The 25,174-nt window shown below is 39.9% G+C and overlaps 5 protein-coding genes across 6 annotated transcripts; 1 reads left to right on the forward strand and 4 right to left on the reverse strand.

Moving 5' to 3' along the window:
* Nucleotides 1-719: 719 nt before the first annotated feature.
* Nucleotides 720-5,504, reverse strand: LOC103976502 (uncharacterized). 2 transcript variants are annotated; one of them, XM_009391725.3, is made up of 4 exons: nucleotides 5,196-5,504; nucleotides 4,640-5,088; nucleotides 4,448-4,536; nucleotides 720-1,056 (listed from the first exon to the last, which is right to left on the reverse strand). In XM_009391725.3, exons 1-4 carry the CDS (start codon nucleotides 5,305-5,307, stop codon nucleotides 1,047-1,049), a joined length of 660 nt encoding a protein of 219 aa, XP_009390000.2. In that variant the 5' UTR covers nucleotides 5,308-5,504; the 3' UTR covers nucleotides 720-1,046. The 2 variants fall into 2 exon arrangements, with proteins under 2 accessions (XP_009390000.2, XP_009390001.2); XM_009391726.3 differs by having other exon boundaries at nucleotides 720-1,053; nucleotides 5,196-5,503.
* Nucleotides 5,505-6,851: 1,347 nt separating this feature from the next.
* LOC135613431 (ervatamin-B-like) lies at nucleotides 6,852-8,083 on the reverse strand. Its single transcript, XM_065110461.1, has 2 exons — nucleotides 7,623-8,083; nucleotides 6,852-7,554 (listed from the first exon to the last, which is right to left on the reverse strand). The coding sequence occupies exons 1-2, from the start codon at nucleotides 8,053-8,055 to the stop codon at nucleotides 6,968-6,970; spliced, it is 1,020 nt and encodes a 339-aa protein (XP_064966533.1). The 5' UTR covers nucleotides 8,056-8,083; the 3' UTR covers nucleotides 6,852-6,967.
* A 474-nt stretch (nucleotides 8,084-8,557) lies between these two features.
* LOC103976504 (membrane protein PM19L) lies at nucleotides 8,558-9,615 on the reverse strand. Its single transcript, XM_009391728.3, has 4 exons — nucleotides 9,389-9,615; nucleotides 9,097-9,316; nucleotides 8,978-9,023; nucleotides 8,558-8,906 (listed from the first exon to the last, which is right to left on the reverse strand). Exons 1-4 carry the CDS (start codon nucleotides 9,504-9,506, stop codon nucleotides 8,802-8,804), a joined length of 489 nt encoding a protein of 162 aa, XP_009390003.2. The 5' UTR covers nucleotides 9,507-9,615; the 3' UTR covers nucleotides 8,558-8,801.
* Nucleotides 9,616-10,670: 1,055 nt separating this feature from the next.
* On the forward strand, nucleotides 10,671-14,938 carry LOC135609921 (uncharacterized). Its single transcript, XM_065103734.1, has 2 exons — nucleotides 10,671-11,036; nucleotides 14,242-14,938. The coding sequence occupies exons 1-2, from the start codon at nucleotides 10,754-10,756 to the stop codon at nucleotides 14,622-14,624; spliced, it is 666 nt and encodes a 221-aa protein (XP_064959806.1). The 5' UTR covers nucleotides 10,671-10,753; the 3' UTR covers nucleotides 14,625-14,938.
* Nucleotides 14,939-15,855: 917 nt separating this feature from the next.
* On the reverse strand, nucleotides 15,856-24,822 carry LOC135613440 (ABC transporter B family member 9-like). The gene is made up of 12 exons (XM_065110472.1): nucleotides 24,456-24,822; nucleotides 23,786-23,840; nucleotides 20,287-20,462; nucleotides 19,697-19,918; nucleotides 19,384-19,622; nucleotides 18,760-19,285; nucleotides 18,412-18,685; nucleotides 17,710-18,337; nucleotides 17,392-17,620; nucleotides 17,054-17,320; nucleotides 16,709-16,972; nucleotides 15,856-16,607 (listed from the first exon to the last, which is right to left on the reverse strand). The coding sequence occupies exons 1-12, from the start codon at nucleotides 24,720-24,722 to the stop codon at nucleotides 15,963-15,965; spliced, it is 3,792 nt and encodes a 1,263-aa protein (XP_064966544.1). The 5' UTR covers nucleotides 24,723-24,822; the 3' UTR covers nucleotides 15,856-15,962.
* Nucleotides 24,823-25,174: the final 352 nt, after the last annotated feature.

Here is a 25,174-nt window from a genome sequence, read left to right on the forward strand (position 1 = left end):
ATGTAAAATTTTTAATGATGATTATTTATGGGAGCAAAACGATAAGATAATTAATATAAGTGGTCATTGATAATTACCTAAAATACAAAAGAAAGGTTTTAATTTATTCAAGAAATAGAAACATGACTTGGAGTTACATTAATACAAATACAAGCTGAACATGGATTTTTATGCAGTATTTTCAATGATAATGATTTCAAGTGATGGGAGCAACACTATAAGACAATTAATAATAATTAGTCATTCATAATTACCTAAAATACAAAAGAAAGGTCTTAATCTCATCCATTATAAACCATAATTTTACTCTTAATAGACACCACCTCAAAATTTAGCTATTTGCCCCCATTTTAAAATTCTTTATTCAAATATTACATGACATTCAACTTCTTTTTTTTTTTTTTTTGAATTTATGGTCCCAATGATATCTGTTTTTTTTTTTTTCTTGTTCACCACATATCTCCTACAAATGTATTCAACATATGATGCAGGTCATAACAATGATTCCAGAGAGATCAAAGTGATGTGATGCACTTCAAGGAATTCAATGCCTTAGATCTATTAGAATGCGCTTTATAATTTGAATGAAAACAAGGTGGAGACAACTCTTTTCACTCTTTCCTCCAAAAAATAATAATAGAAGGTAATAAAATAAAATCAGCTTAAAAGTTCTAATGAAGCCTAAGTTAGTAAAACATGACCAAAGAATATGTCACACATGATTCAAATCAAGCTTTTACTAACATACAGAAGACGAGAACAAATTCCGATTGAATTGTGACTGCCAAGACTCAACAAGCAAACTTTTGGCATAAAAAGAAGACTATAAACAAGATAACAAATGGTAAGGTTTCACATGTACCAATGAAAAAGAACCGATAGCAGCTACTGCTACACGACATCCATACGTCAGAACAAAGGAATTGTATCGTGCCATTGTGTCGGGTTGCCGACATTGAAGTACCTTTGTGCAGCACATACTCTTATAAGCATTGAAGAATAAGGCATCCTGAAGCAGTTCTTATTCATGTCTCCTTTTTGCATCATCATGTCCTGCTACAGGGCCAAATCGGAGAAACATAATAGGGTGAAAAGAGAAACGTAAGCAATTTATCTTGTAAACCAAATATGAACAGCAAATTTAGTAACAGACACAAAAGTAATCTGTATCACAGCATGAATATGATGACAAAAAAAATGTCATCTAGGATATCAAGAACAAGTTTTATTATCTGATAAGGAATAAAAATGCAGACAAGTAGTCAAAGTTGTCGATTGGAAAACAAAGTAAAACGATTTAGAGACAGTAGGGAATAGTCAAATCATTGAGATCAGCAGAGATGGCACCAATTTATATATTGCAACCCTAAACAATCCCAGAAAAAAAAACACTCCATTTTCTGACATTTAATGTGCATCTTCTGAACAAACCAAATATAATCTCGAATTACATCCCATTGGAAGTTAATATGGGTTGGATGCAATTACTGGATATAACCAACAACTTATCAGACCAGAAAATTATTAAGTAAAATCAATAGCATTTAGCCTAAGCATATGAAATAGTTGTTTTCTTGGGCCTTAAACGTTAGAAGCTAATTTGTAGAGTAAATTTCACTGTGAATGTTGGACCTTTTTGGCTGAGACGAAAACTTCGATTTAACTTATCCTACATGTTTGTAGTTTTGGCAGTTCAGGTAGCTTCAAATTGGTATCAGCAGCTCCAAATAATCAGGTCAAAAGAGATAAGAAAAACATTAGAATTAATGAGAAAATCATAAATTTAACTTAAGCGGTAACATCACACAAATTATTGTATAATTTCTAGGGCAATTCACAAACCATTTCAAGTCCATACAGCAACCTATCCTCAAACATATCATATATAACAAACAAATCAAATCATGAAATTAACAAGGTTAACATTCACACATTTTTTAGCAAGTTTAAACTGTAATAATCCTCGAGCTAAAAGTGTATGGCAACTTGGAAATCTAATGTAACAATAACAAGTCAAAATATCCCAATTATAGACATATGGATCTTTTTCTACAATTGAGCTCTGTGTAACATAACATATCTAGCTAAATTAAGAACATTAAACAATATAGTTTATGGTAAACTTTTTTGGTCTCCCTCTACCCCTCCATACACCATTTATTTTAATCGACCCACTTGTAACCACAGCATTAAACATGATCTTACTATCTTAAATGATTTTTCCTTATCTTATCCTCTTTTAAAGCTATTAATTTTGTAAATCTTTACATGCTCAACATTCCTTATCTCAAAATATCCTAATTATTATGGTAAGCTGTTAAAGTTAATAGTAGTGTACTCATCGAACCTTTATAAGTCAATCTTAATCTTAGTCCACTTTCGATGTGGGACTAATCGAAGTGTTGCACATATAGCGGTGAAGAAACTCTTGATACCATGGCAATCAAAACTTCCATAATGGTACTAAAGTAGTTTATGGAGGATATCAACATCAATTGCCACAATGGATTTCATTCCATATAATGGAAACTAAAGATTAATGCCTTCAGTGCTTATTAAGCACATTTGGCAGCCCAATCATCATTATAAAAGAAGCTAGTGCAAAATTAGGTCAAAGAATCAGGCATGCTCTTGTTAACTTAATCCATTTCAACAGTGTTAGTAGATGACTAACTTATGTTAATATTTAACTAGATTCTTGTTGGCCCATATAGTTGCATTATGTTGCAGGTGCATTATCGTTGCATTGCAATTCTGGGCACTGGCATGCTCTGCCTCCATCATGCCTATGGGCATACTAGCTAAATCGTTTGCCCTCATTCTCCTCACTATCCACCATTATGTTCCTCATCCAAGCTACAATTGCTGCTTTGACCTCATCATGGCTTCTCCACCATGCCTACAAGCACACTGGCCTTGTCCTCAGTGTCTTTGATCTCCTCAACGTCCAGCACTCCTTCAATACATTTATGTGAAAATATCAAGCTATTCCAGCTCTACATGAAGGTCCCACTCCATCCCGCCACATGCATGAAGAAGATGGTGCCTATTTGCATGAAATCATTCCGTGCGTCACTAGCAAGGAGCAATACCATCAACAAGTGAACCACCAAGGCATGCCATTGCGTGATAGAGGTGGAGCTATTGAATAACTTCATGTTCAATTCAAGAAAGAAATAGAAGGGTTAAAACTGCAGGCTCACTTACCAAGTTTCTCACCAGGAAGTGCACTTCAAATTATAGGTGTTCCTTTGGGGTTGATTGTAAATACTCAAAAGAAGGTGGTTCTTAAAAAAAACACCTATAAGATATGATGTTATACTGAAAAATCTCAAAAAAATAAGATGATGATGTCCAACTAAAAATAAATGACTAATTTCTTATGTTTGTGAATCAAATTTGCCACTAAATAAAAGAACAGTGAGTACATCAACAAAGAATGATATAAGGTAATTTATCTAATTTAGTGCCTACAGATATCACCTCTCCAAGAGTAAATTGCAGGGGCAGTTAAGATATAATTGTACACTTCAGTGTAATTTATGAATTAAAAAAAAAGATAGTACAGAATAAATTAATTGGAATTTAAAAAAAGGACATATATGAGACCATTGCCTATATATGAGAAGTTGTATTCTTCTCAGCCATTGGTTTGCCACACAAATCCTGTTCTTTTCCTTCTAACATGAGTATTTTAAGCAATACCTTTAATCTTATGTAACCCCTTCTGTGCAGAAAAGTGTACATTTGAAACAGCTCATGAAATATTCTGTCATCTTGTGTGTTGTAGCAAGGAAACCATATACAAAGAATAGGGTGACGAGTCAAGAGAGGACTAGGCAATCACTCAACACAAAACACAAGATTATGCGGCTTGGCTGATAGGCATATGTCAACAGCCAATGATCAGGAGCTTCAATTATGATGGAGCTAAATATAAAAATGGTGTTTCCTAACCCAACAAAGAAACTCAGTTTTCACCAAAACCGATGTCTCTTAAGAAACCCAAATATTAGATATATACTACATTATAGAATGCCCTATCTCTAAATCACAAGACCACAAATATCTATAAAGGGATTGTAAGCACAAAGACCCAAGACATTGTAGGATAGGATCAAAGCCATGAAAGAGACCACCCCATCTTCAGTAACCTCAATATTGTACTTCAGAAGTCACACCTACATGGTTACTTTGGTAAGTAACCGTTTCCAATAGTATCTTTCCTATCTCTGTCCTAATCCTATATGATTTGTTAATCCTCAACACACTCTGAGCAACTAAAACATAGTCCAAGATAGAGAGAAAAAAAGAGATAAACTTCATGAACCAACTAGAGGAGAAGCAATTTCACAAACACTTTCATCAGGTGGAAGAAGACTAATGCAGAGATAAGTTAATCTGTAAGGAATAAAAACAAAAGGATAACAGTCAACAATTTGTTAACCTGCTATTTTCTCTGGATCCTGTAAGAACATCAAATAATCCACAGCAATTCCACCAGGTGGCTCGGCGCTCTAGTAGTGTTACTGAAACCTGATAGGTCAATCCAATCGATCCCCATAAAACATTTAGCAGTTAGCGAAAAACAATATGCTAACAGTAACAGAGGACGGAGATCGGCGTTCGTGGTACTCGCCTCAGAATCGGCTGTCCCACGGCATAGCTCGGTGTTCTCACGAGGCACTTGGCTGACCAAATTGTTGAGGACAGTGACTGGCTTCTGTTCAGTTCCATGTGACAAGGAGTCCACATCGATCGAGGTCTTGGAAGGATCGGCCGCAGGCTGGGCAACCTCCATGACCTCCTCTTTCGCGGAAGAAGACCCATCGACAGGAACAACCGCCGGAAAATCCGCTACGACGCCTGCCTCTGGAGCTCCATCCCGTACCAAGTTGACACCCACTTCTTGGGCCTCTTCCGATGCAGGCACGGGTGCCACCTCCACGCTCACTTCTTGAACCTCTTTCGATACAGGCGCGGCTGCCTCCTCCCTCTTGACCACGGCGGTCTCACGATCGGCAGCATCTTCTTCACCGCTGCTGGCGCTGTCCTCCTCGCGGTGGTGGCCGTGGCCGTCACCGCCGCCTGTTACGTTGACGAGAGAGCACAGAGATGAGCAGAGTGGCCGGGGAAACACTAGAAAAGAGGAGGGGGACGGGGACAGAGCAAAAGAGGGAAAGGACGAGTACTACCTGAAGGAGAAGGAGGAGCGGGAGGGGAGGTCGGGGAATGGGGAGCGTGGGCGCCCTGTCCCATCTCCTTCTTGCGGCGTGCGGCTTTCCTCTTCTTCGCACCTGACGGCATGATGGGATGAGATGGGACGGGGGAGGTGGGGGGAAGACGAGGAGGGGTTTGATGAGGGGCCGTGGATTGAAGCGAGGGGGCCAATGAGCAATGGGCGTTTGGAAGATAAAAAGAGATAGGATTTGGGGGCTTATAGCGGAGAGAAGAGGAGCACTGCGCTCTGACGAGGATGGGGGCGATGGGGACAGAGTTCCGTCGTGAAGCAAAGTGGAAAGCGGGGAGATTCCCATGTTGTCTTCTTCTTCTTCCTCTTTAATTGCCATCATGGAGACAGTATCTGGTTCTCTCCAAGGCTTCCTTCACAAAGTTCAAATCTCCCAACACCTCGGTTTAAGCAACCCCAAATGGCATATGATTGGTTGGGATTTTGAGGTCACGTGCTAAATCACTTCTGTTTGAACATTTTACCTAAAAATAGTTTTTAATATTGGGCTTTTTATATTTTTTATTTATAGTTTTTATTATTATTTATAATCTTATATTAATTTTTTTAGATATTTGTTAAACTATTTTTTAAAAATAAATATATATGCTCTCAATTTATAATTTAATTTTAATTAAACTTTTTTACTCTTTATCTAAAATCTTTTTTTTTTCTTTTCTTTTCTTTCATCTTTTATCTTTTTCTTCTTCTCCTCCTTCTCTTCTCTTCTTAATCAAAGAAGATTGATAATAAAAAAATAATAAATGATGAAATATGATAAATTGAAGATTGATGAGAAAGATGTGAGAAATAATTTTTGACACTTGTTATAATGGTTTAATAATTTTAGGATTATATATATTCTGTAGTTTCATCTTCTACATCAGTTTCATTAACCTAGAGCGGCGACGGGGAAAGCTAGTATTGTGAATAGTAAAATATTTTTTATTAAGTTTTTAAGAGATTATGAATAGTAACAAGGGGTACATCTTTTTTTATCACTTTGACAAAAATATATCTTTGTCCTCTACCAACCTTCTTCGATCGCCAACAAACTATCATCTCCACCATCTTCGATCGCCAACAAAATAGATTATGAATATTACCTATTGCATTTACTCTCTTTTCCTATCGCTTATGCTTGTCTACTCGTCGTCGCCTTCGAAGAGGAGGATGTGACAGATGGCACCAATTGTGGTGGATATGAATATCATAGTACCACAAGGGATACATTTTTAGTATTTTTACTGTAGATTGTGAAAGCATTAACAAACACAAATTAAAAAATTTGGAAAGATGAGTCTTATAAAGATGAAACATTAACCGTTAACATATATCCATATGAGGCTACTAACATAATGTTAACAAAAGTTTTATTGATCTAAGAGATGCCACAGCTTAATTAATTTAAGTTACTTGATATAGATAATACATATAGTATTTTAAATATCATGAGTCTAAAAAGGAGGATGATTTTTATTTTTTATGAGAGCAATGCATCATAGAGTATTGATAGAGAGGTATCTTTCATCAATGAAGTAGTCTTTAATCATAAATTAAAAATATTAATATTATTTTTAGTTATTCTATTTATGTTTGACTTTCCATCTCCTCTTTTTGGATCCAAATTCTCAACATAAATGATTTTTGCCACTACATATTCATAGCTTTATTCAAAAGGTAAAATACAGAGTCCATAATTAGATAAGGTTGGGCGTGACATAGCTCTTCTGTATCTCACACGGTTGGGTAAGAAGCAGCCATGGCGATACCACAGAGTCCTTCCTTCGCGGCGACATCCTTCTTCATCAGTATGTAACCATGGTCACCCCAATTGCTGCTCCATGAATTCTTCGCTATCCAATACTTGATCCCACGCCCATCTTTCCCGTATCCCACAACAGTGACCGCATGGTTAAGGTCAGTCCCACAAGGCCCGCTAAAGATCCCACCTGTGTACAACTGGAAGTCGAGTCCACCGGCATCGATGGCTACCGACACAGGTTGGTGCGACACCGCCGCCATGAGTGCTCCCTCGTCGTTCGCCGGGACGTCTTGGTATCCGGCGATGGAGGCCGCGTGATGCGAGAGCTTCTCGAAGTCGCAGCCTCGCTGGTATCCTACGTACGGGTACTTGGCTTCGGTGGTGATGCCTCCCGTTAAGACGACGAAGGCGAAGGCGTTGTTCATCCACCCACCGTTGCAGCCGAAATTGGAGGAGACGCAGTCGACGAGCTCTTGCTCCGACAGATCCATCAACTTCATCTTCTTGATCTTGGTGATTCCTTCTATCGCAGCTACACTGGAGAACGCCCAGCAAGATCCTGTTTTGGTTACAAAGCGATCAAGCTCGATTCGATATATATCGAGAGCAGAGTTGATATCGGCTTACCACAGGAACCTTGGTACTTCACCGGAGATACTGCACCTCGTCTCCGCCAGTCGACGCTACTGGGAACACCGGTCACGTTCTGGTACGAGCAGGGTGAGGCCGGTGGCTTGGAGGCGGCGTTGGGTCGCCTGAGTCCAGTGTGGGTCGCCATGAATTCTTCGTTGGTGAGGTCTGCGAACTGGTTAAGGCCGATGGTGTAGTTGCGTCGGCCGGATTTGCTGAAGGCGTCCACGTACTTCAAGTTCTTGGCGAACACACCGAGGCGGTACGACTTCTCGATCATGTTCTTGTAGGCGCGCCCATACTTGGCCATCCACCTCTCGAACTTCTCCACCACTGCATGGTCTGGAACGCCACCGGAGGCTGTCGGCCAAGTGCTGCAAAAGATGCTACAGACGAGAAAGAAGAGCAGTAGGTTGAATGCAGAAGCCATGCTTGTTCGCAGCAAATGCAGAAAATTATTCTGTGCTTTGATGTTGGTGAAATCAATTGCATGCAAGCCTGTGTTTATGTAGAGGGATCCAACTACGCGTTGACGAAGACTGCGTCGTTTGTACCCGCTCACGGTATCCATATGTAGCGTTGACAAACCAACCAAAAGGCGCAAATAAATTCTTGCAGAAATAAGTAATGTTTTCGTGTTGCTTAATGCGAATTAGCACGCAAGTGCTTAGAATATTGTAAGGTTTTATACTTGCGTAAACATCTTGACAATATTAAATGGTGCATAAAAAATGCTCACACTTGTCACTATAATTCTAAGCATTTGCGTGCTATTTATTTTAATGCATTTTTGATAAAGATATTTAATCTTTCATATTATAATGTCATTTGCTATCTAATCAGCTAATTACTTTTATTTTTAAAATTAATTAGATAATTATTTTTGTTTGATTAATACTTGAATTAGTTGCTTAGTTAATGCTTTATTTACAGCTTCTTTTGAAATACCGAAATCAAAACACCCTTCTTTTGAAATAAGATCAGATTAACGACAACAGTCAAATGTGTGCACGCCCAGCAAATCTACAATTACACAACAAAGATCCCACAATAGCAAGCCAGCTTCTTCTTCTTCTTCTTCTTCTTCTTCTTCTTCTTCTTCTTCTTCTTCTTCTTCTTCTTCTTCTTGATGGGAAACACACAAATAGATACATCAAGGGATAGAAATGGATCATATCAACTCCTTGCACTTGCTTGACGTGTAGATGAACCCCCATGAATCACAAGAATGTACACCAACTGTGTCACTGATAGAATGATCAGGAAAGCCTCCATGGTTCTCTGCAAAGCGGCACACACTCTTCCTTAAAGTAATGCGTTCATAGAAAGATGTGAAGATTGTCATTTCTTACCAGGCGTGCATTTCTTCCCTCCAGAACGATCTCCTTGCAGGCCAAACTGCAACCAAATGTGATCGAATTAAGTAGGCATCCACGGGTCAAGTATTGCCATGCGTAGCGTTTGCCATTACCCCATCGCAAGAAGCGTGAGAAGCCATGCAGTGACAGCAGAAGACGCCGCAGGCTGCATGCTGTCGTAGTTCCAGAATCGGATGTGGTTGAATCCGGCGATGGCGGATGTGGCGCCGACCGTGCCAGCGATCAAAGCGAACACGACGAAGAAGCCAGTGGCGAAGTTGCCGATGGGAAAGTATACCGGGGCGAAGTGAGCTGGGAGGGCGAGTTCAGGACCTGCAAGACTCGAGACAACGGATCAGCAATGGCGAGGTCGGTCTTAGGGTTGATCTGAACGAGGTGTTGTACCTATGATGAAGCCGCGATTTATGGCGACGTTGATGGCCCATCCTCCGATGGCAGTGACGATGACGTACATGCAGAAGTTGAGGAAGAGAAGAAGGGACGCCACGGGCTTCAGTGCCATGGTTCCGAGGGTAGAAGAAGGCTGGTGTTTCCCTTTCTTCTACTTGTTAGTCTGCAGCAGATGGAGATCAGAGGTCTCAGCTTATATCCATGCCGATGCACAGCTTGTAATGTTCTTTGCTTGCCCTGACTCGGTGTGTTTTGTGATCTGTGGGGTACCTAAACGTTAAACAAGACTTGTATCGGAAGGAAAGGAGCCTAAGCCTTGAAGGGGAGGAATAGTACAGCCTACTCGGATCTCTCATCTATCCACGTTAGCTTTCTTCTATCTGTTCCATGTTTTCTTTTCGGTAGAGGCAAACGCAGCATTTTTTGACGAGCTTAAAGGAGAGTTGGGAAAGATGAGAGATCATTTGGTGTCATTACTCTTTCTGGCTGCAGGCAAATCATGGTCTCTAAACAGTCTGATGGCAAAGATGAAGAGCGAGCAGTTTCCGGCAAGCTGCAGCTTTATTTCTCTTCTATTATTCAAAGAAAGAATACTTAGTAAAACAAATGTATCCAGTATTATTCACATCAGATGTAATACCCCAACTTATTCCCACATTAAAAGTGAATGAATAAAGTTTAATATAGAAGTATATCTTTTATGCTAAATATATTGAAAAAATCAGTAACTAAATGGGCAAATTCTTCAAAAAAAGATTTTTTAGTATTTTTTTAAAAAAACATCTTTTATTTTCTGAACGATCATATTATCTTAACTTTTAATTCATCGATCACTACCTCCGTACCTCGTTCGTTGTCTCTATGCATTACCCTCACCCTCTCACAGTATACGAGTTAATCGGATATTCGTGGCTCATGCTATTCTTGTTTCCTCGCCCTCTTCCGCGATCATTTGTCTCTTTCTTTGTATTTATTTTTTGTTTATCTCTTCAAACAATAAAAACTATTAGATGGTGGTGAAAGATGATCTTATCTTTTAAAAAATAAATAACGTTATACGAAAATAAATCAAAAGGAGGAATTTTACGGGAAAAAAAAGGTAAAAAGTTGATATGTTTTTGAAATTTTTTCCCGACTAAATTTCAAATTTCAAAATGTATCTCAAAATAATTATATTTAAAATGATAAAAAATAAAAACTCTATTAAAATAATAATAAAAATATGTAATTCTTTTGCCGACACTGTCAAAAGCCATCAATAGTGGCCAAATTAAATACCTCGCAATCGTCTGAATCATAGCTCGTTCTGTTCGTCTCGCGGTAGGTCATCGTCGGGTTGTGGTAGAGGAGGAGGCCCCGATGATCCAGTTGCTGTTCGCGCTGCTGCTCGCGGAGGTGGCCGTGGTGGGGGTGCTCCTCTTCAACACCCCGCTCCGCAAGCTAGCCCTGCTCGGCCTCGACCGCCTCAAGCGCGGACGTGGCCCCCTCGTGGTGAGGACCATTGCCGCCACAGGTCTCGTGGTTCTCGGATCCAGCCTTTACAGCATGTCCAAGATCTGGAGCCGATCCGACCAGATCGGCGCCCTCACCCCCACCGATCAGGTCCTCCATAGCCGGCACTTTCTCGAGGCTTCCCTCATGGGTGCAGAGCTCTTCTCCTTCTTTCTCTCGTTTAGGGCTTTTGGTTGTCTCCTGCTTGAGTAGTATTGTCTGGATTTCTTCTTTGACTTCAACATGTGTCTCGTCAAATTGCTTGTCCGCCAACGCCGGCGATCGAGAATTCTGGTTAGGGCAGAACACAAACTAGCATATGAGGTCGAGACTTCGTTGGACCTATTCCAGTCTCAAACCATCTTAGTTGAGTGATCCTGACTACTAAGTGGTCTTGGCAATGCTATGATGCATACAACAACGACTTAATCTTCATCTTCAATGATGGATTGGATACGATAATGAGTCAATTGACATCATCGACAGAGCCTCCATATATTAACCCCGATCATCTCGTGGTAGTACCGGCCAAATAAAGATAGTATTTAGCCCTTTGATTCAACTATAGAGCTAACTTGATTCTGTTAGATCCTTGAATGATCATTTTGAGGGGGCTTGATGTCACGTCCTGGTCAAATTTATATGAAACCTCTTCACGTATATGTGTATCATCTCCTATAATGATTTGATAGAGTAAGTTGGGATCAATAAATTTCAAGAGTTTTAACATGAATCCTACTTAGAATATCTTTTGATGCAACCAGGTCTGGCGACCAATAGCAGCCCCAAATTATATAATAGGAGACCCAAGTAAGTCATCATTATATTTGGAGAAGATGGATAGGGAAGCCAATAAGAAACTTTTTGTAGCAATACTTTTATTTTTATTGGCTATTTTGAAGGATCTTTATAGTGTCTGAAAGTCCTAATATGCGTATAGCATAGGATAGGTTAGTCATTTTTCTATGATGCTTGTGTTTTAAGAATTATATATATAGAGGGATTTTGTGGAGGGTAGTATCAGCTCTTAAGTGCATCATGTAAAGGATAATAAAGCTTTTATTTCTCAGTTTATCTTCTTCCATTGCTGTCTTTCTCTTCTCCCCTTTTTCTCCCTGTTCTGCCAAACTTTTTCTTATTACTTTTCCTTTGGGATCTTTTTTGACACTCTACTATGACTTTACCACTATTGTGTCCATCCATCATGCCTTGCTATCTATCTCCTTGTCTAGCTACAAAGAGTTGGATGTTTATTACGATGCTAATCACTTCTTGTATGAGTCTCCATTGGCATAATTAAAGAAGTTATTTTCTTATGCTACTGCCTGCTGATCAATGACAAACTTATTGTCCATGCATGACAAGGTTGCCCAGAGAGCCCACCTAAAGTTTTGATTGACAACACCTAAAACCAGTTGGACATCAATGTAACTGGTGATTGCACTTATGTGCACGAGGGATTGTCAATGATCCGAACATTACCAAAGATTATACAAGCTATACCAACAATGTTCTCCTCCATTTTGCAGAGTCTCCAATAGTAGTTAGTATTCGCCACAAGCCCAAAGAAGGGCCAATCAAGATTTTGAACCTGAAGAGATTAATTGCATCTTGGCAAACTACACCATGGAAGAAAAATATTACAACCCACCCTAGCATCTTGAAGCCTTCAAGAATGACATGATTAGCTTTAAGTGACCCCGTGAAGGCCTAGGTTATTCTCTGAATTTCTTCTTAGTTGATAATATAGAAACTAAAACAAGCAGCAAAAGGTATATTCTCTTGTAAGAGTATCAGAGTACAATTCACCTTAAATATAGGTTTGTGTTGGTAATAGAGCAGCAAATGTGCTAAGTTGATGTTTGCTAATTGCTGGTGGCAGTGTCCTTTCTAATTTATTCTCCTTTTTCCTTTTCATTGTAGAAGCAGTTTTCTTCCTTCTAATCTTCACTGTACCTTTTGTTATCCTTTCTGCTCTATAGTTTGTGTGCTATTTACTTCTATAATTTAGGTAGAAATTAATAAGTGTATTCATGTGTGTATAACTTTGACCTCTGATCAGTGAGCTTACTCCACTCTATAGATTGTATAGTTTGCTGGTGAGTCTAAGATAGTTCGAATCTCTTGGATTAGTGAACAAACTCAGGCACTCAAGTATTACAAGATTGGTTGGTCCCTTGTATTAAACGGATATGATCTCAACAGGAACTAGTGGAATGGGCATGGCTCGACCAGTTCATGTCACATCGAACTTTGTGCCATCGTGCCATACCAAAACAAAAAGAAAGTGCATACTCAGTGGGATCCCGCCAATGCAGGGTCGCGGGAACGTCAATATATGCAGTTATACTTTTAAATATTTAAAAAAGCTATTTCCGTGACGTGAACCCTGGTCTTCTAGGTCGTAAAGGAGCTTCCTACTGTTGCACTAAGGCTTAATATGTACCCAATGCCCTACCAAAAGACTGTTACAGTATTCTAATTATCACTGTTTATGGGATAGGACCATCATTCTCATTGGCACAAATTATATATGCTTCTATTCTAAATGCTCATGTGTTTTGGCGCCTGTTAAACTGAACATATTAGTACTTAGCCTCAGTCAGGCTTAATCAAAATGAACCTTAATTATTGTGTAGGGGCTGGAAAGTATCAATCAGTACACACTTAAACAATATTTTATTTTTCATATTCTACTGTAATGTTCACATATTACCTTCTAATATTGAGAAGATTGCTTGAATGCAAAATCTTATCATTCTACAGGTCTTCATGTGTATCACGATAAGAAATGGACGATCATAAAGGATATTATAACAATTCAGCATTATTATTAATACAAACACTCTAATATTGCAAACGCATCATGTGCTAATCATGATCAGAAACTTTTCAGAACCATTATATATATATTCATGGAAACACCTCAATCCTTTGTACAAGTCATTCACAGCCTCACAAGGGAGGATCTAGCATGCATAACCCCTGTAATATTGCCCCTACAGTGGAATATCTAAACTCTTATATTCGATCCAAGAGATATAATGCAGGCAAACTAAGCTTGACTAATAAATTATGATCATGTTAATTTTGGTTGTTTTCTGTTTTGACAAACTTTATTGTAGCCTGCAGTTTAGCTTTTTTGATGGTCATATACAGTTGAAAAGTGAGGCACTAGCCGAAAATTAGGAATTCTTGGATGGAGACCAAGCAATATTATCGTACATTTTTTACTTTAAATATGTTCATTGAATGTCAGGATTTTTTCTGCTCTATTTTAAATGCTAGAACTGATGCAAATATGGTTTTTTCATTTGTTCTCTCTGAAAATGGAAATCTTTCTCTTTTTCTTGCAGGATATTCGTTGTTTCTTGCTCTAATCATTGACCGTCTTCACCATTACATAAGAGAGTGGCGTGGGTTAAGAAAGAGCATGGAGGCTGCAATGAAGCAGAACAGATTATTAGAAGAAGCGAAAAGTGGGAAATTAGATGAGATAAAAGGACGTGAAGAAAAGATCACGAGTCTCAATGAAGAGATACAGCAATTAAAATTGGCTTCAGAAGAAAGAATGAAAGAGGTAAAGATGGCAGAGGCTAATGCCATAGCTCTGAGAAAACAATCTGAAGGGTTACTTCTTGAATATGACCGCCTCTTAGAGGACAACCAAAACCTGCGGAGCCAATTGCAATCAATTGATCACCATTTGTCACATTCTGATAGCAAGAAAAATGCATGAGCAGAATATTGCATTGGTATATGGGTAAGCACAATCTGCCGCTCATTTACAGTTTTGTTATCATGGTGTTGATTTAGTTTTGAGCTCTTTGGTTTGCACATGGTCCGATTAAATTATCCATGACTCCTAGTTTTGAGCTATTTGGTAGCCTTCTTCCATGGTTACACATGATCCAATTAACTTATCCATAACTGCAGTCATACAAAGCATCTAATATTTGGGGTTAGTACTGTAAAGAAAACCCAATCTTTAGACGGGTGGTTTTATTCATCCGTTGTCCATGGGATTAGCAATGTCATGCTCTATTGACTCTACCGTGCTTAAGCAGACTCCACCCCTCAGAATTGCATGTCTTTTGCATACTATTTCTATTATCAAATTTTTGTTTCTTCTCAGTGCAAATGAATGATGCATTAACTGGAGATCAATAGTATTTCTCGGCACCAATATTAGAAGCTAACCTCTCTTTGGCTGTATGCTATATAACCAAAATGCTGTCACATCCATTTTTTTTATATACATTCTTGTGTTCCTTTTTCTAGTCTCTCTCTCTCTCTCTCTCTCTCTCAGACACACACACACACAGGTAGCTGCTACTGTGATGTGCATGGGCCAATTATCTGTGCTTTTCTTGATGACTCATTTACAATAAACTTCGTGGTTTGGTGAATCTTAAACAGTAACCTTGTTGCCTTTGACAGGCTACTAGTGCATGGAATCTTGTCCTGAATAGGATACAAGATATGTTTAGGTCTGTCCAACCCAGCTTAAAACTGTTGGTCGCTTGGTTTACTTTTTGGTTTTGAATGGTAGCAATAGAAACTGATAGTTGCTTTGGTTTCTCTGTATGTATATATATATATATATATATATATATATATATATATATATATATTTTTTTTTTTTTTTTTTTTTTTCAACAAGCTCACCCTCTTATACTTGTACGGTGGTATTGTGCTGTTGACGCGGTTTCTACTGTATGGACAGTAGCGGGCATATGTTTTTCTCCCAGTGTTGGGAAATGCTCCCTTGGGATGAATAACGAGATAGATTAATCATATCATGGTCTTCTAAATGCAAGAGCATATAAAAAGAAAAACTTTAATGGAACAAATTCCAATCTTATTTTTTTGAACTGGTATTTGTCTTCTGCATGTTTTCAGTGATTTTTTATTTTATGCTAATACAATAAATATTTTAATTGAAGTCATTTTGGAGGCGAAACAAATTGCAATACAATTAAAAAGGTATTTGCATACCCATTGGATCCAACCTGCCAATTGAGATGACTTTGTCGAACAATCAATCGTAACCACCACAGCATTCTCCTCCTACTCCTCACGTGGAACTAGTTTGCAGTGCAACAAGAGAAGCGTAGATGCCGTTCTGGATCCCCATCAACGTATCGTGTCGCCCTCTCTCGGCCACGACGCCGTTCTTCACCACGGCGATCGTCTCAGCTCCTCTGATGGTCGACAACCGATGAGCGACTATCACGGCGGTCCTCCCGACCATGACGCGGTCCAACGCCTCCTGCACCACGCGCTCCGACTCGGCGTCCAGCGCGCTCGTCGCCTCATCCAGCAGCAGCACCCTCGGGTCCTTAAGGACCGCCCTGGCGATGGCGATCCGCTGCTTCTGCCCGCCCGACAGCTGCACCCCTCGCTCGCCCACGCTCGTATCGTACCCCTGCGGTAAGCCCGAGATGAACCTGTGCGCGCCGGCGGCCTCCGCTGCCGCCACTAGCTCCTCTTCCGACGCTGGTCCTTGCTTTCCGTACTCTATGTTGGTTCGTATAGTGCCGTTGAACAGCACCGGCTCCTGGCTCACCAAGCCCATCTGTTGCCTCACCCAGCTCACCTTCAGCTTCGCAATGTCCATCCCATCCAAAGAGATTGTGCCCGCTTCAGGATCGTAGAACCTCTCCAGGAGCGCAATGACCGTGGATTTCCCGCTGCCGCTCTCGCCGACGAGCGCCACAGTCTGCAGAATACCAAGAAGAAGAACAACAACAACAACAATAAGAAGAAGAAGAAGAAGAAGAAGAAGAAGGTGACCTCTCCAGTAAAGCTGATGGATTCTACCTTTCCGGCGGGGATACTCAAGCACAAGTCTCTAAAGATTTGCACGTGAGGACGGGATGGATATCTGAAGCTGACATGGTGGAACTTGATGTCTCCTCTCACGTTCTGCAACACCTCGCCCTCGTCGGTGCTCGAATCGATCTTCGACTGCCGGTCCAAAATGGCAAAGATAGAACGAGCACTATCCCGGGCGTTGTTGATATCGCTAGCAGCTGTGCTTGATTGCGAAACTCCAAGGGCTGCCAAGGTTAGCGCAAAGAACACCTGCCATTGGAAAGAAAGAATAAGAGAAGAAGAATAAGAAAAGGAATACACGATATGAAGAAAGAAAGATTCACCACTTACCCTAAACACCTGGGCGAAGTTTGCTTGGGCGTCGTGCACAAACCGAGCTCCTATGTAGAAGCAGAGAGCATACGTGCAGTACAGAGCAATGAACGAGAAACTGTAGCCCAAGCCGCATATGATCCCTTGCCTCTCTCCATTTCTCATGGGAGCTTCGCATTTCCTAAGGTAAGCATCCATGACATTCTGCTCTCCACAGAACGAAGCCACGGTACGGATGCTGGCGACCGCATCGCTTGCCACTTGACTTGCTTCTTCGTACATTTTCTGCAGCACACAGTTTGCTAAAGAATTCATGAAGAGAGAGAGAGAGAGAGAAGCGGGGTGCTGGACATCACCTTTGCATCTTCACTGAATCCACGAAGAAACTTCATCTGAGCATATTCCTGCAGACTTAACAAAGGTAGCAGGACGAGGACTATGAGCCCCAACTTCCAGTTTGCTAACAGTGCTATCGCAAGCCCTGCGATACATGTTGCGATGTTCTGGACTACAAGGGACAAGGAATCTCCGACAAGCTTTCGCACGGTCGAAGCATCTGCTGACAACCTCGCGCCGATTTGCCCGCTGCAAAGAGAAGCACATGAGTGAAATGTTTGTGGGTATTGGATATGGAGTGACGTACTACCGAGACTCAAAGCATGGCTAAGTCAAACCTGGTATTGGAAGGCTTGTCAAACCAGCCGATCTCTTGGTGCACCAGCCTTTCGAACGACAAGAAACGTACTCGTTCGATCAGCTTCCCACCAGCCACTCCAAAGAGGTAGTGCTGCGCCGGCAACACAAGGAAAGTGACCACTCCGAGAAGAACAAACATCACTGCCCAAAACTTGGAGTCCTTGCGGAGTTCATCTGGGGGTTCGTAGAAAGTCTTGAGCACGCTTGAAATAACAATCCCGAACACTGGGAAAATGACGCCATTTATGGCAGCTACTATGGATCCCAACACAAGCACAGGCGTCTCGGGCTTGTTCAGATAAGCCAGTCTTCTAACAGAAGCTTTTTTGTCCATCTCGTCCTCGTCGGCACCCTCTTCGTCGAGTCTGTCTCCTTCTGGGCGGGAACCCTGCATGGAGTTTCTGCGGCTACGTCCGAGTGATGATGAACGTCTGCCGACGGATCTCCTGGAGGACAAATTACTGCTCCCGGACCGTCTTATATAACTCAAATCCATGGCATCAGACTCTGGAATCATTGATTCTTCCTCTTGCTCATGGAACTCTTGCAGCCGTATTAACTGGGAGTAGGAGCCATAAGGATCCTTGATCAACTCAGCATGTGAACCTGCATGTGTCGATGTTGCAGTTATCCAGATCTGTGAAGCTACAGATTTCCGAGAGGTTTCTGTTTCCACGTACCTTGTTCGACGAGTTCTCCACGAGACACGACCGAGATCGTATCGGCATTCTTGATGGTGCTCAGGCGATGGGCGACGACGATAGTGGTTCTATTCGTCATGACCGTCTCCAACGCCTCCTGCACTATCCGCTCCGACTCAGCGTCCAATGCGCTTGTTGCTTCATCAAGAAGTAAGATCTTAGGGTTCTTCAGAATGACTCTTGCGATCGCTATCCTCTGCTTCTGCCCACCCGAGAGTTGCGTGCCATGCTCGCCGACCATGGTGTCAAGCCCCTGCAGGAGACGGGAATGAACTAAGAAGATGAGCATTTGGTCACATGTTGGTGGGTAGGTGTTCTGCGGGTTACGTTTGGCATCTTGTCGATGAACCTTGCAGCATTAGCGAGCTTAGCTGCTCTCTGGATCTCTTCAGCTGTTGCACCTTCCTTTCCGTAGGCGATGTTCTCTCTAATAGTGGTGGTGAACAAGACAGGCTCTTGGCTGACGAGTCCAATCCGTTCCCTCACCCATTTCAGCCTCAGCTCTTTCAGATCAATGCCATCGATCAGTACTTGACCGGCCTGGGGATCGTAGAACCTCTCCACCAGGCTGATCACAGTTGACTTCCCGCTGCCGCTCTCTCCAACTAAAGCCATGGTGGTGCCACTTGGTACGAACAAGGAGAAGCTATTAAATATCAACTGGTCAGGCCTCGCTGGGTAGCTGAATCGTACATCTTTTAACTCAACGTCGCCCTTGATATCTTCCAGCACGATCCCACTCGTGTCGTAGACGTCGATCTCGGGCTTTCGATTGATCGTCTCGAACATTTTGTACGCTGCAGCTTGGCCTGCCGAGAACGCGGTCAGACATGGCGATGCCTGACCTAAAGACCTGGTGAAGCAAATAAATCGAGAGAAGACAAGAGAAATGAGCCTAATTCATAGTTATTTTTCCTGCAAAAACAAACTGGTGCCGAGGATGTGACTTACATTGCACCAGTCGTGACAGTCACCATGCAATTGAAAACATCTGCTCCTATGTATCCTTTCTCGATGATGAGCTTGGCACCGTACCATACAGCCAGACCGTAGTTGCAGAAAATGAACATTAGAACGCAACCGATTCCCACCCCAGCAGCGATCCCTTCTTGGACAACAGCTCCATATGCTTTCTTGATGAGCTGCTTGTAATCGTCGATTGCTTGCTTCTCACCATTGAAAGCTGCAACCTGAGATTCATTCAAACAAGGATTATAAACAGCTTCACCTTAAATGCGGAATGCAGCAGAGAATCTTTACGTACTGTTCTGATGGATCCGACTGTGTGTTCGACAACAATGCCGGCTTCAGCATATGCCTTTTGGCCGCGGGTTGATGATCTGAATATTATCAATGACATGGCGGCACCGGCAATGACGGTGAGAGGTAAACTCGCTATCAGGACAAGTGACAGAAGCCAACCTTTGGTAAATGCAACGACAAAACTACCGAAGAAGGTTGCAGCTAATTGCAGACATTTTCCAACCTGAAAAAGACAGATAAAGTGATTCTTAGGAAGATAATGATTACAGCAGATGTCAACATATAACTTGATCTTGAGAAAGGGACTTGCATATGTCAAGATAATGAATGCATCAATTCTTAAGATTCTGTAAGAAATAACCTACAACATGTTTCATATACAATTTGTCCATGCAGATTAAAAGATAGCTTTACAATCGAAATGCATTTTAAAAGGAGTTATAAGAAGATCTTAATCAAGTACGACTTTTTTTACATTGAGTCTCAATGATGGTATAATATCCATATAGCTTGAGGCTAAATTGTTGAGATATTACCACCTCGTTATGGAGATATTAGGGCTTCATATTAAGAAAAAAATTCGATACGTACCTTCTCACCTATAGCATCTTGAATAAGTATTGTATCTCCGGACATTCTACCAATCACTTCACCAGTAGATGTTTCATTATCAAAGAATCCAATTTCCTGTCTTAGTATTGCTTTCAAGTACAAACCACGGATTCGTGTTGCCTGCCTTTCTCCGGTTATCATCCAGCAAGCCACCTCTGTCACCAAAAAAAGTTCACTATATTTAGGCGAGAATTTTAGGTGTAGGGGGAACAATTGTTTCATGATGTATTATGAAAAAATTTGGAATGAATATCATGTATCAAAAGACATCAATCCTTCTAGTCCACACAAAATGATACATCAATTGCCCTGATTCAGTAAAAAAGGCTAATTATAGACCTAATCAAACAGCTGAGAAACTATCTCATTCTTTAGATATATTCAGCAACAAATTAGGCGTCAATCACGACCAATAGTTTCAGAAATTTATAATTGGAAGGTAAATGGTACAACATACTTGTTAGTTGATCCAGACATCTTCAAATCAATGTAGCAGATATTGTCAAGATTCGTGTGACCAAGCCAGTGGTCTTTTTTGGCATTATACAAGCAAGTACTTTGTTGAAAAATAAGATTAATTATCTTATACATTGTATTGACAAAAAATATTATAAAATGATGTGTGAAAAATCCATGTGACTTTTTGTGACATGATAAGGAGGATATTATAAAAAGATCCATAATAGACTTGTAAAACTTTCATATGGTGTCTTCTAGAATGATAAGGAGGATGATCATAAAATCCACCTTATCAATTGGGAGACCATTTCCAGCCCTAAAGATGTTGGTGACCTTGGTATCCAAGAACTTTTTGTTATGAAAAAAAAAAACTCTTTATGTTAAAAGAATTCTCCCTATTCTCAATAATAAAAACTGTTTTGGGCCCGCATTCTTATTCCCAAATATGATCAATTAAATCTCTGGTATTTTTCTTAAAAGAAATCTCTCTTGGACTCGAAAAAAATCTTTCTTTAACACTTTGGGACTTATGAGAGGCTTTTGTAAGCTAATTAGCAATGGAATAACACTAAAATTTGGGATAACCCTTGGTTTGATAATCTTTCTCTGGTTTGGTGGCCAACTTACATTAGTCTGAATGAAATAGCTAATGTTTCCTTTGTAGATGATCTTATTTCCTCTTCTTTTTTGTAAATTGCAACTTACTTAAAGATCATTTTCAGCCCTTGTTGGTTAGATTAAACTTATTCAAATATCATGTCACACCTGATAGTTGGATATGGCCTTATGCTCCTAAAGGCTCATTGTCCTCTAGCGGTGCTTAGTTTTACATGTGAAACAATCTTCACCACATCGAGAAAAGTTTGTTAGGATGGAAGGTGATGTGGGGCTTGGGGTTTCTTGTAAAGTTAAATTATTTATATAAAAATTATTTAGGAATAGATTACCAAACCTTTATTTTTCTTTAAATAGAATCATGCACTTTCAATTGAACATTTGTCTAAACTTTTCTCTGACTCTCCTCACATCTTCTGCGAATGTGCATTTATTTATAATTATTATGACTAGCCAACCAGGTGCACTGCAACTTCAAACTCTTCTCCCATTAGCCTCATGACTATTGGTTAATTGAGGGACAAGTGCAAAAAAAAAAAAGGGGTAAAGGAGTCCTATTGGTATTTCTCTTTGGTTTCTATGTCTCAATTATAATGGTCACATATTTTGAAATGGTTGACCTTACTCTTTATTGTGCAAAATGACTGTCATGACAAATGATTTTTGTTCAACTCTATTAGGTACTAATCAAGCACAATATAAGAATAGAACTTTTAACACTATTAACTTATGTCTTTTCTAACATATCCTTGAATATGATAGTTTTTTTTTTTATCAGGATTGTTTGGATGCTGACAAAGAATACATCATTAAAGATAAAAATGGACACTTTATAACGTATACCTTCTCAAAGTATAAATATTAAAAAGATGGCTAATTACATATTATTTTATGTAATTAGTTAGTAATTAATTATCTTTAACATCTTAATTTTTATACTTTTAAAAATTATATTGGAATCCTTATATTTAGGAAAGTAAAATATTGAGATCCTTATACAAGGTTAAAAATTAAGAAAGAGATAAGGGTTTTGTTGGAGCAATAGAGCTAAATATTTTATTAATAAGTATACAAATCTAAATGTAACCTTTGAAAGTATAAGGACCGAGATACTAAGGATAACTAATTGCAGAGAATAATATGTAATTAGCTCTTAGTTGTTTTAACAGCTCCTTACTTCCTCATACACTCAGACATGGATGGAATATGGATCAGATCTCATCGATAAATCTTCAAATTCATCTACACAAATGTGCTATATTTTGAATCTAGGATGTGTTTTTGATATGAGATATCTCCGGACATCTTATCGTTCTAAACAGGACATTTTACAGTTTATATATTTGGTTTTACTCCAGTATTAGCTTTTTCAACTCTGACTTAATCCCCCCTTCCCTTGGAAACCCGACACCTATCATAAGTGTTAACCTCGACCCGACCTCCACTCTAAAGTCCGAAGCTCCTAGTAGAGCCAAGCCAAGCCAAGCCTACCCCCTAACAAGACACGCCTTGTATAAGAAGTATAGTATATTGTTATCTTAGAAGTTTCCAAAATAACTAAAGAGGAAAGCTTTAAATATAATAAGTTGAAGGTTCTCAATTGGTTAAATGGAACGAGTGGTGTCCCTCGGAGTCAAAGATCAAGAGTATCTGATTTTTTTATTTTTGGTACAACAACTTAGTGTATTAACTTTCCCTTTATCAATAGAAATATAAAAATTATTATACATAACCTTACCAATTTTGCTAGAGTAAATATCTCACTTCAAGTTAGGGAAGTGACGCTTCTCACCATTTTACCTTTAATTAAACAAAAGATTCTTTAAAAAAAATGTATGAAAATTTATATGGAATATGAGTACATGAACTTTAAACGAACACATCACATATGGAATTATTTCATATTTCTCATAATTACATAGGGGTTTATAATATTGAGTGTTTAGAAAAGTTATAATTACATAGAGAAAACTTAATTGTGCAAAGACTCTACTGACCATACTAACACCATCTCTAAATCATTTCTCTTTGTATTTTTTTATAATAGACTTATCGAAGCACATATATTGTGTGTATATATGTGTTTATTCATGTACATTAAAACATATGCATGTATCGTTGTATGTTTTGCATATACATACATGAATGCATGTATTGTTTGTGTGTGTGTGTATATATATATATATATACACACACACGTATGTGTATGTATAAGTGTCATGAGTATATGATATGTAAAAGAGTATCGATAACGGGTCTTGGTTGAAGTTATCTGGACTAAGCTACTTGATGTTCAAATTAACAATGTTTTGTGCTTTATCGTCGTTTTAAGTAACATTATGTATGTGAAGCTATGCATGCTGATGCAGTGATGCAAATGGCATGAAGGCGTGAATTCGCTTACGTAAGAAGGAAGCAACTCCTGATCCAGCTGCCAAATAAACGAACTTTAGAACCACCTGACCAAAAATACTCCAAAATTAGAGTATAGTCTACAACGAAGTGACAACATAATAAATCAATGCCTTCAGATAGCTGTTACTCTGTTAGATTAAAAATTTAAAAAAAATTTGAAATCTATTCTCCATATATTTGTCATAGAATCTCGTATACGTTCTCAAGACATGAGAAATGTTAAGAGTCATAAATATATATTCCTTATTTTTTAATAGTTTAAGATTTTAGGATTTATGATCATCCAATCTAATTCCTTATCATGGTATCAGATCATTTAAACTTGCGTCATACATCTACATTTGACATGTGGGAGGAGATGTTAAACCCTATAAAGATAGTTTGGATCCTTTCATAATAATATGGATTTATGAGATTTGTGATCATCTAATGAAGATATTTATTAAGACTAGCTAAAAGATAACTTAAATTTATCATCATTGTAGAAGTTCAATCTCTCCCAGTTCTAAATGAAAGCACACGCAAAACCATATGGATAAATCGTATTCTTTCCATGATAGTGTCCATGAAAGAACGATCAGACGCAAAAGAATAATGGGTTACTCGATTGCATCGTAGCTCGGAATACTATCAACGCAAAGATGGAGGCTATGGCGCACCTTGGAGACCTCACGGACGATGGATTCGCGGTCGGCGACCCCGAAGATGTTGATGACCTCGGCGAAGATGAAGGTCATGATCGGCATCGCCAATCCGCTGCCGATCGCGCCGATCGTCCCTGTCGTCATGAGGACGGTGTCCCACGCATCCGCGAAGGACAGCAGCTTGTAGAACGCGACCCTCTCGACCGGCTGCTTATTCCTCCCCCTCTCGCCGCCGCTCTCATCGGCCTCCGCCTCTCCTATGTTCGTGCTCTCGTCCCCCATGTCTCTCCTTCGAACAGAGAGAGGGAGTGGAATCTTTCCTTCTTCTTCGTTGGGGAGAGCAGCGAGGAACGAAGGAATAGTTCTCGTATGCTTCTGACTCCACTTCTCACAGGGAATCGAGTTTGTTACGATCGGTAACGGCAAGGGCAAAACGAAGAAGTGGGGAGAATATAAGGGACGGTGATCGGGCGGTACCACCACATGAAATGAAACGTACCCGCGTCCTCGAAGCAATGTATGCCAATCTCCGGAACACCGACGCTTCCAGAAGTAAGAAGGCCCAGGGACCGATGGACGGCGGCGATCGGTCTGGGTCGAACACGTGGTCTACATCAAGCGGGCTTCTACTTCATTCTCCTAGATTTCTGGCCTTTCCCGTCCCTGCGTCGGTCACCCAGGTGGGCCCGGTCTCTCTTGCCAAAGTGGAAACGGGTAGATGTTCTGGGAAGGGA

The sequence above is a fragment of the Musa acuminata genome, chromosome BXJ1-2, assembly GCF_036884655.1.
Source record: "Musa acuminata AAA Group cultivar baxijiao chromosome BXJ1-2, Cavendish_Baxijiao_AAA, whole genome shotgun sequence".
Taxonomy (NCBI): domain Eukaryota; kingdom Viridiplantae; phylum Streptophyta; class Magnoliopsida; order Zingiberales; family Musaceae; genus Musa; species Musa acuminata.

Coding starts and splice junctions, on each gene's coding strand:
- LOC135609921 (XM_065103734.1), top strand. CDS start 10,754: ATGATCCAGTTGCTGTTCGCGCTGCTGCTCGCGGAGGTGGCCGTGGTG. Junction 11,037..14,241: donor TCTCGAGGCTTCCCTCATGG/GTGCAGAGCTCT, acceptor TTTTTCTTGCAG/GATATTCGTTGTTTCTTGCT.
- LOC103976504 (XM_009391728.3), bottom strand. CDS start 9,506: ATGGCACTGAAGCCCGTGGCGTCCCTTCTTCTCTTCCTCAACTTCTGC. Junction 9,317..9,388: donor AAATCGCGGCTTCATCATAG/GTACAACACCTC, acceptor CGAGTCTTGCAG/GTCCTGAACTCGCCCTCCCA. Junction 8,907..8,977: donor AGGGAAGAAATGCACGCCTG/GTAAGAAATGAC, acceptor GCCGCTTTGCAG/AGAACCATGGAGGCTTTCCT.
- LOC135613431 (XM_065110461.1), bottom strand. CDS start 8,055: ATGGCTTCTGCATTCAACCTACTGCTCTTCTTTCTCGTCTGTAGCATC. Junction 7,555..7,622: donor GAAGTACCAAGGTTCCTGTG/GTAAGCCGATAT, acceptor TAACCAAAACAG/GATCTTGCTGGGCGTTCTCC.
- LOC103976502 (XM_009391725.3), bottom strand. CDS start 5,307: ATGCCGTCAGGTGCGAAGAAGAGGAAAGCCGCACGCCGCAAGAAGGAG. Junction 5,089..5,195: donor CGCTCCTCCTTCTCCTTCAG/GTAGTACTCGTC, acceptor TCAACGTAACAG/GCGGCGGTGACGGCCACGGC. Junction 4,537..4,639: donor GTGGGACAGCCGATTCTGAG/GCGAGTACCACG, acceptor TTGACCTATCAG/GTTTCAGTAACACTACTAGA.
- LOC135613440 (XM_065110472.1), bottom strand. CDS start 24,722: ATGGGGGACGAGAGCACGAACATAGGAGAGGCGGAGGCCGATGAGAGC. Junction 18,686..18,759: donor TCATCGACAAGATGCCAAAC/GTAACCCGCAGA, acceptor CGTCTCCTGCAG/GGGCTTGACACCATGGTCGG. Junction 17,321..17,391: donor GATTCAGTGAAGATGCAAAG/GTGATGTCCAGC, acceptor TGTGTGCTGCAG/AAAATGTACGAAGAAGCAAG.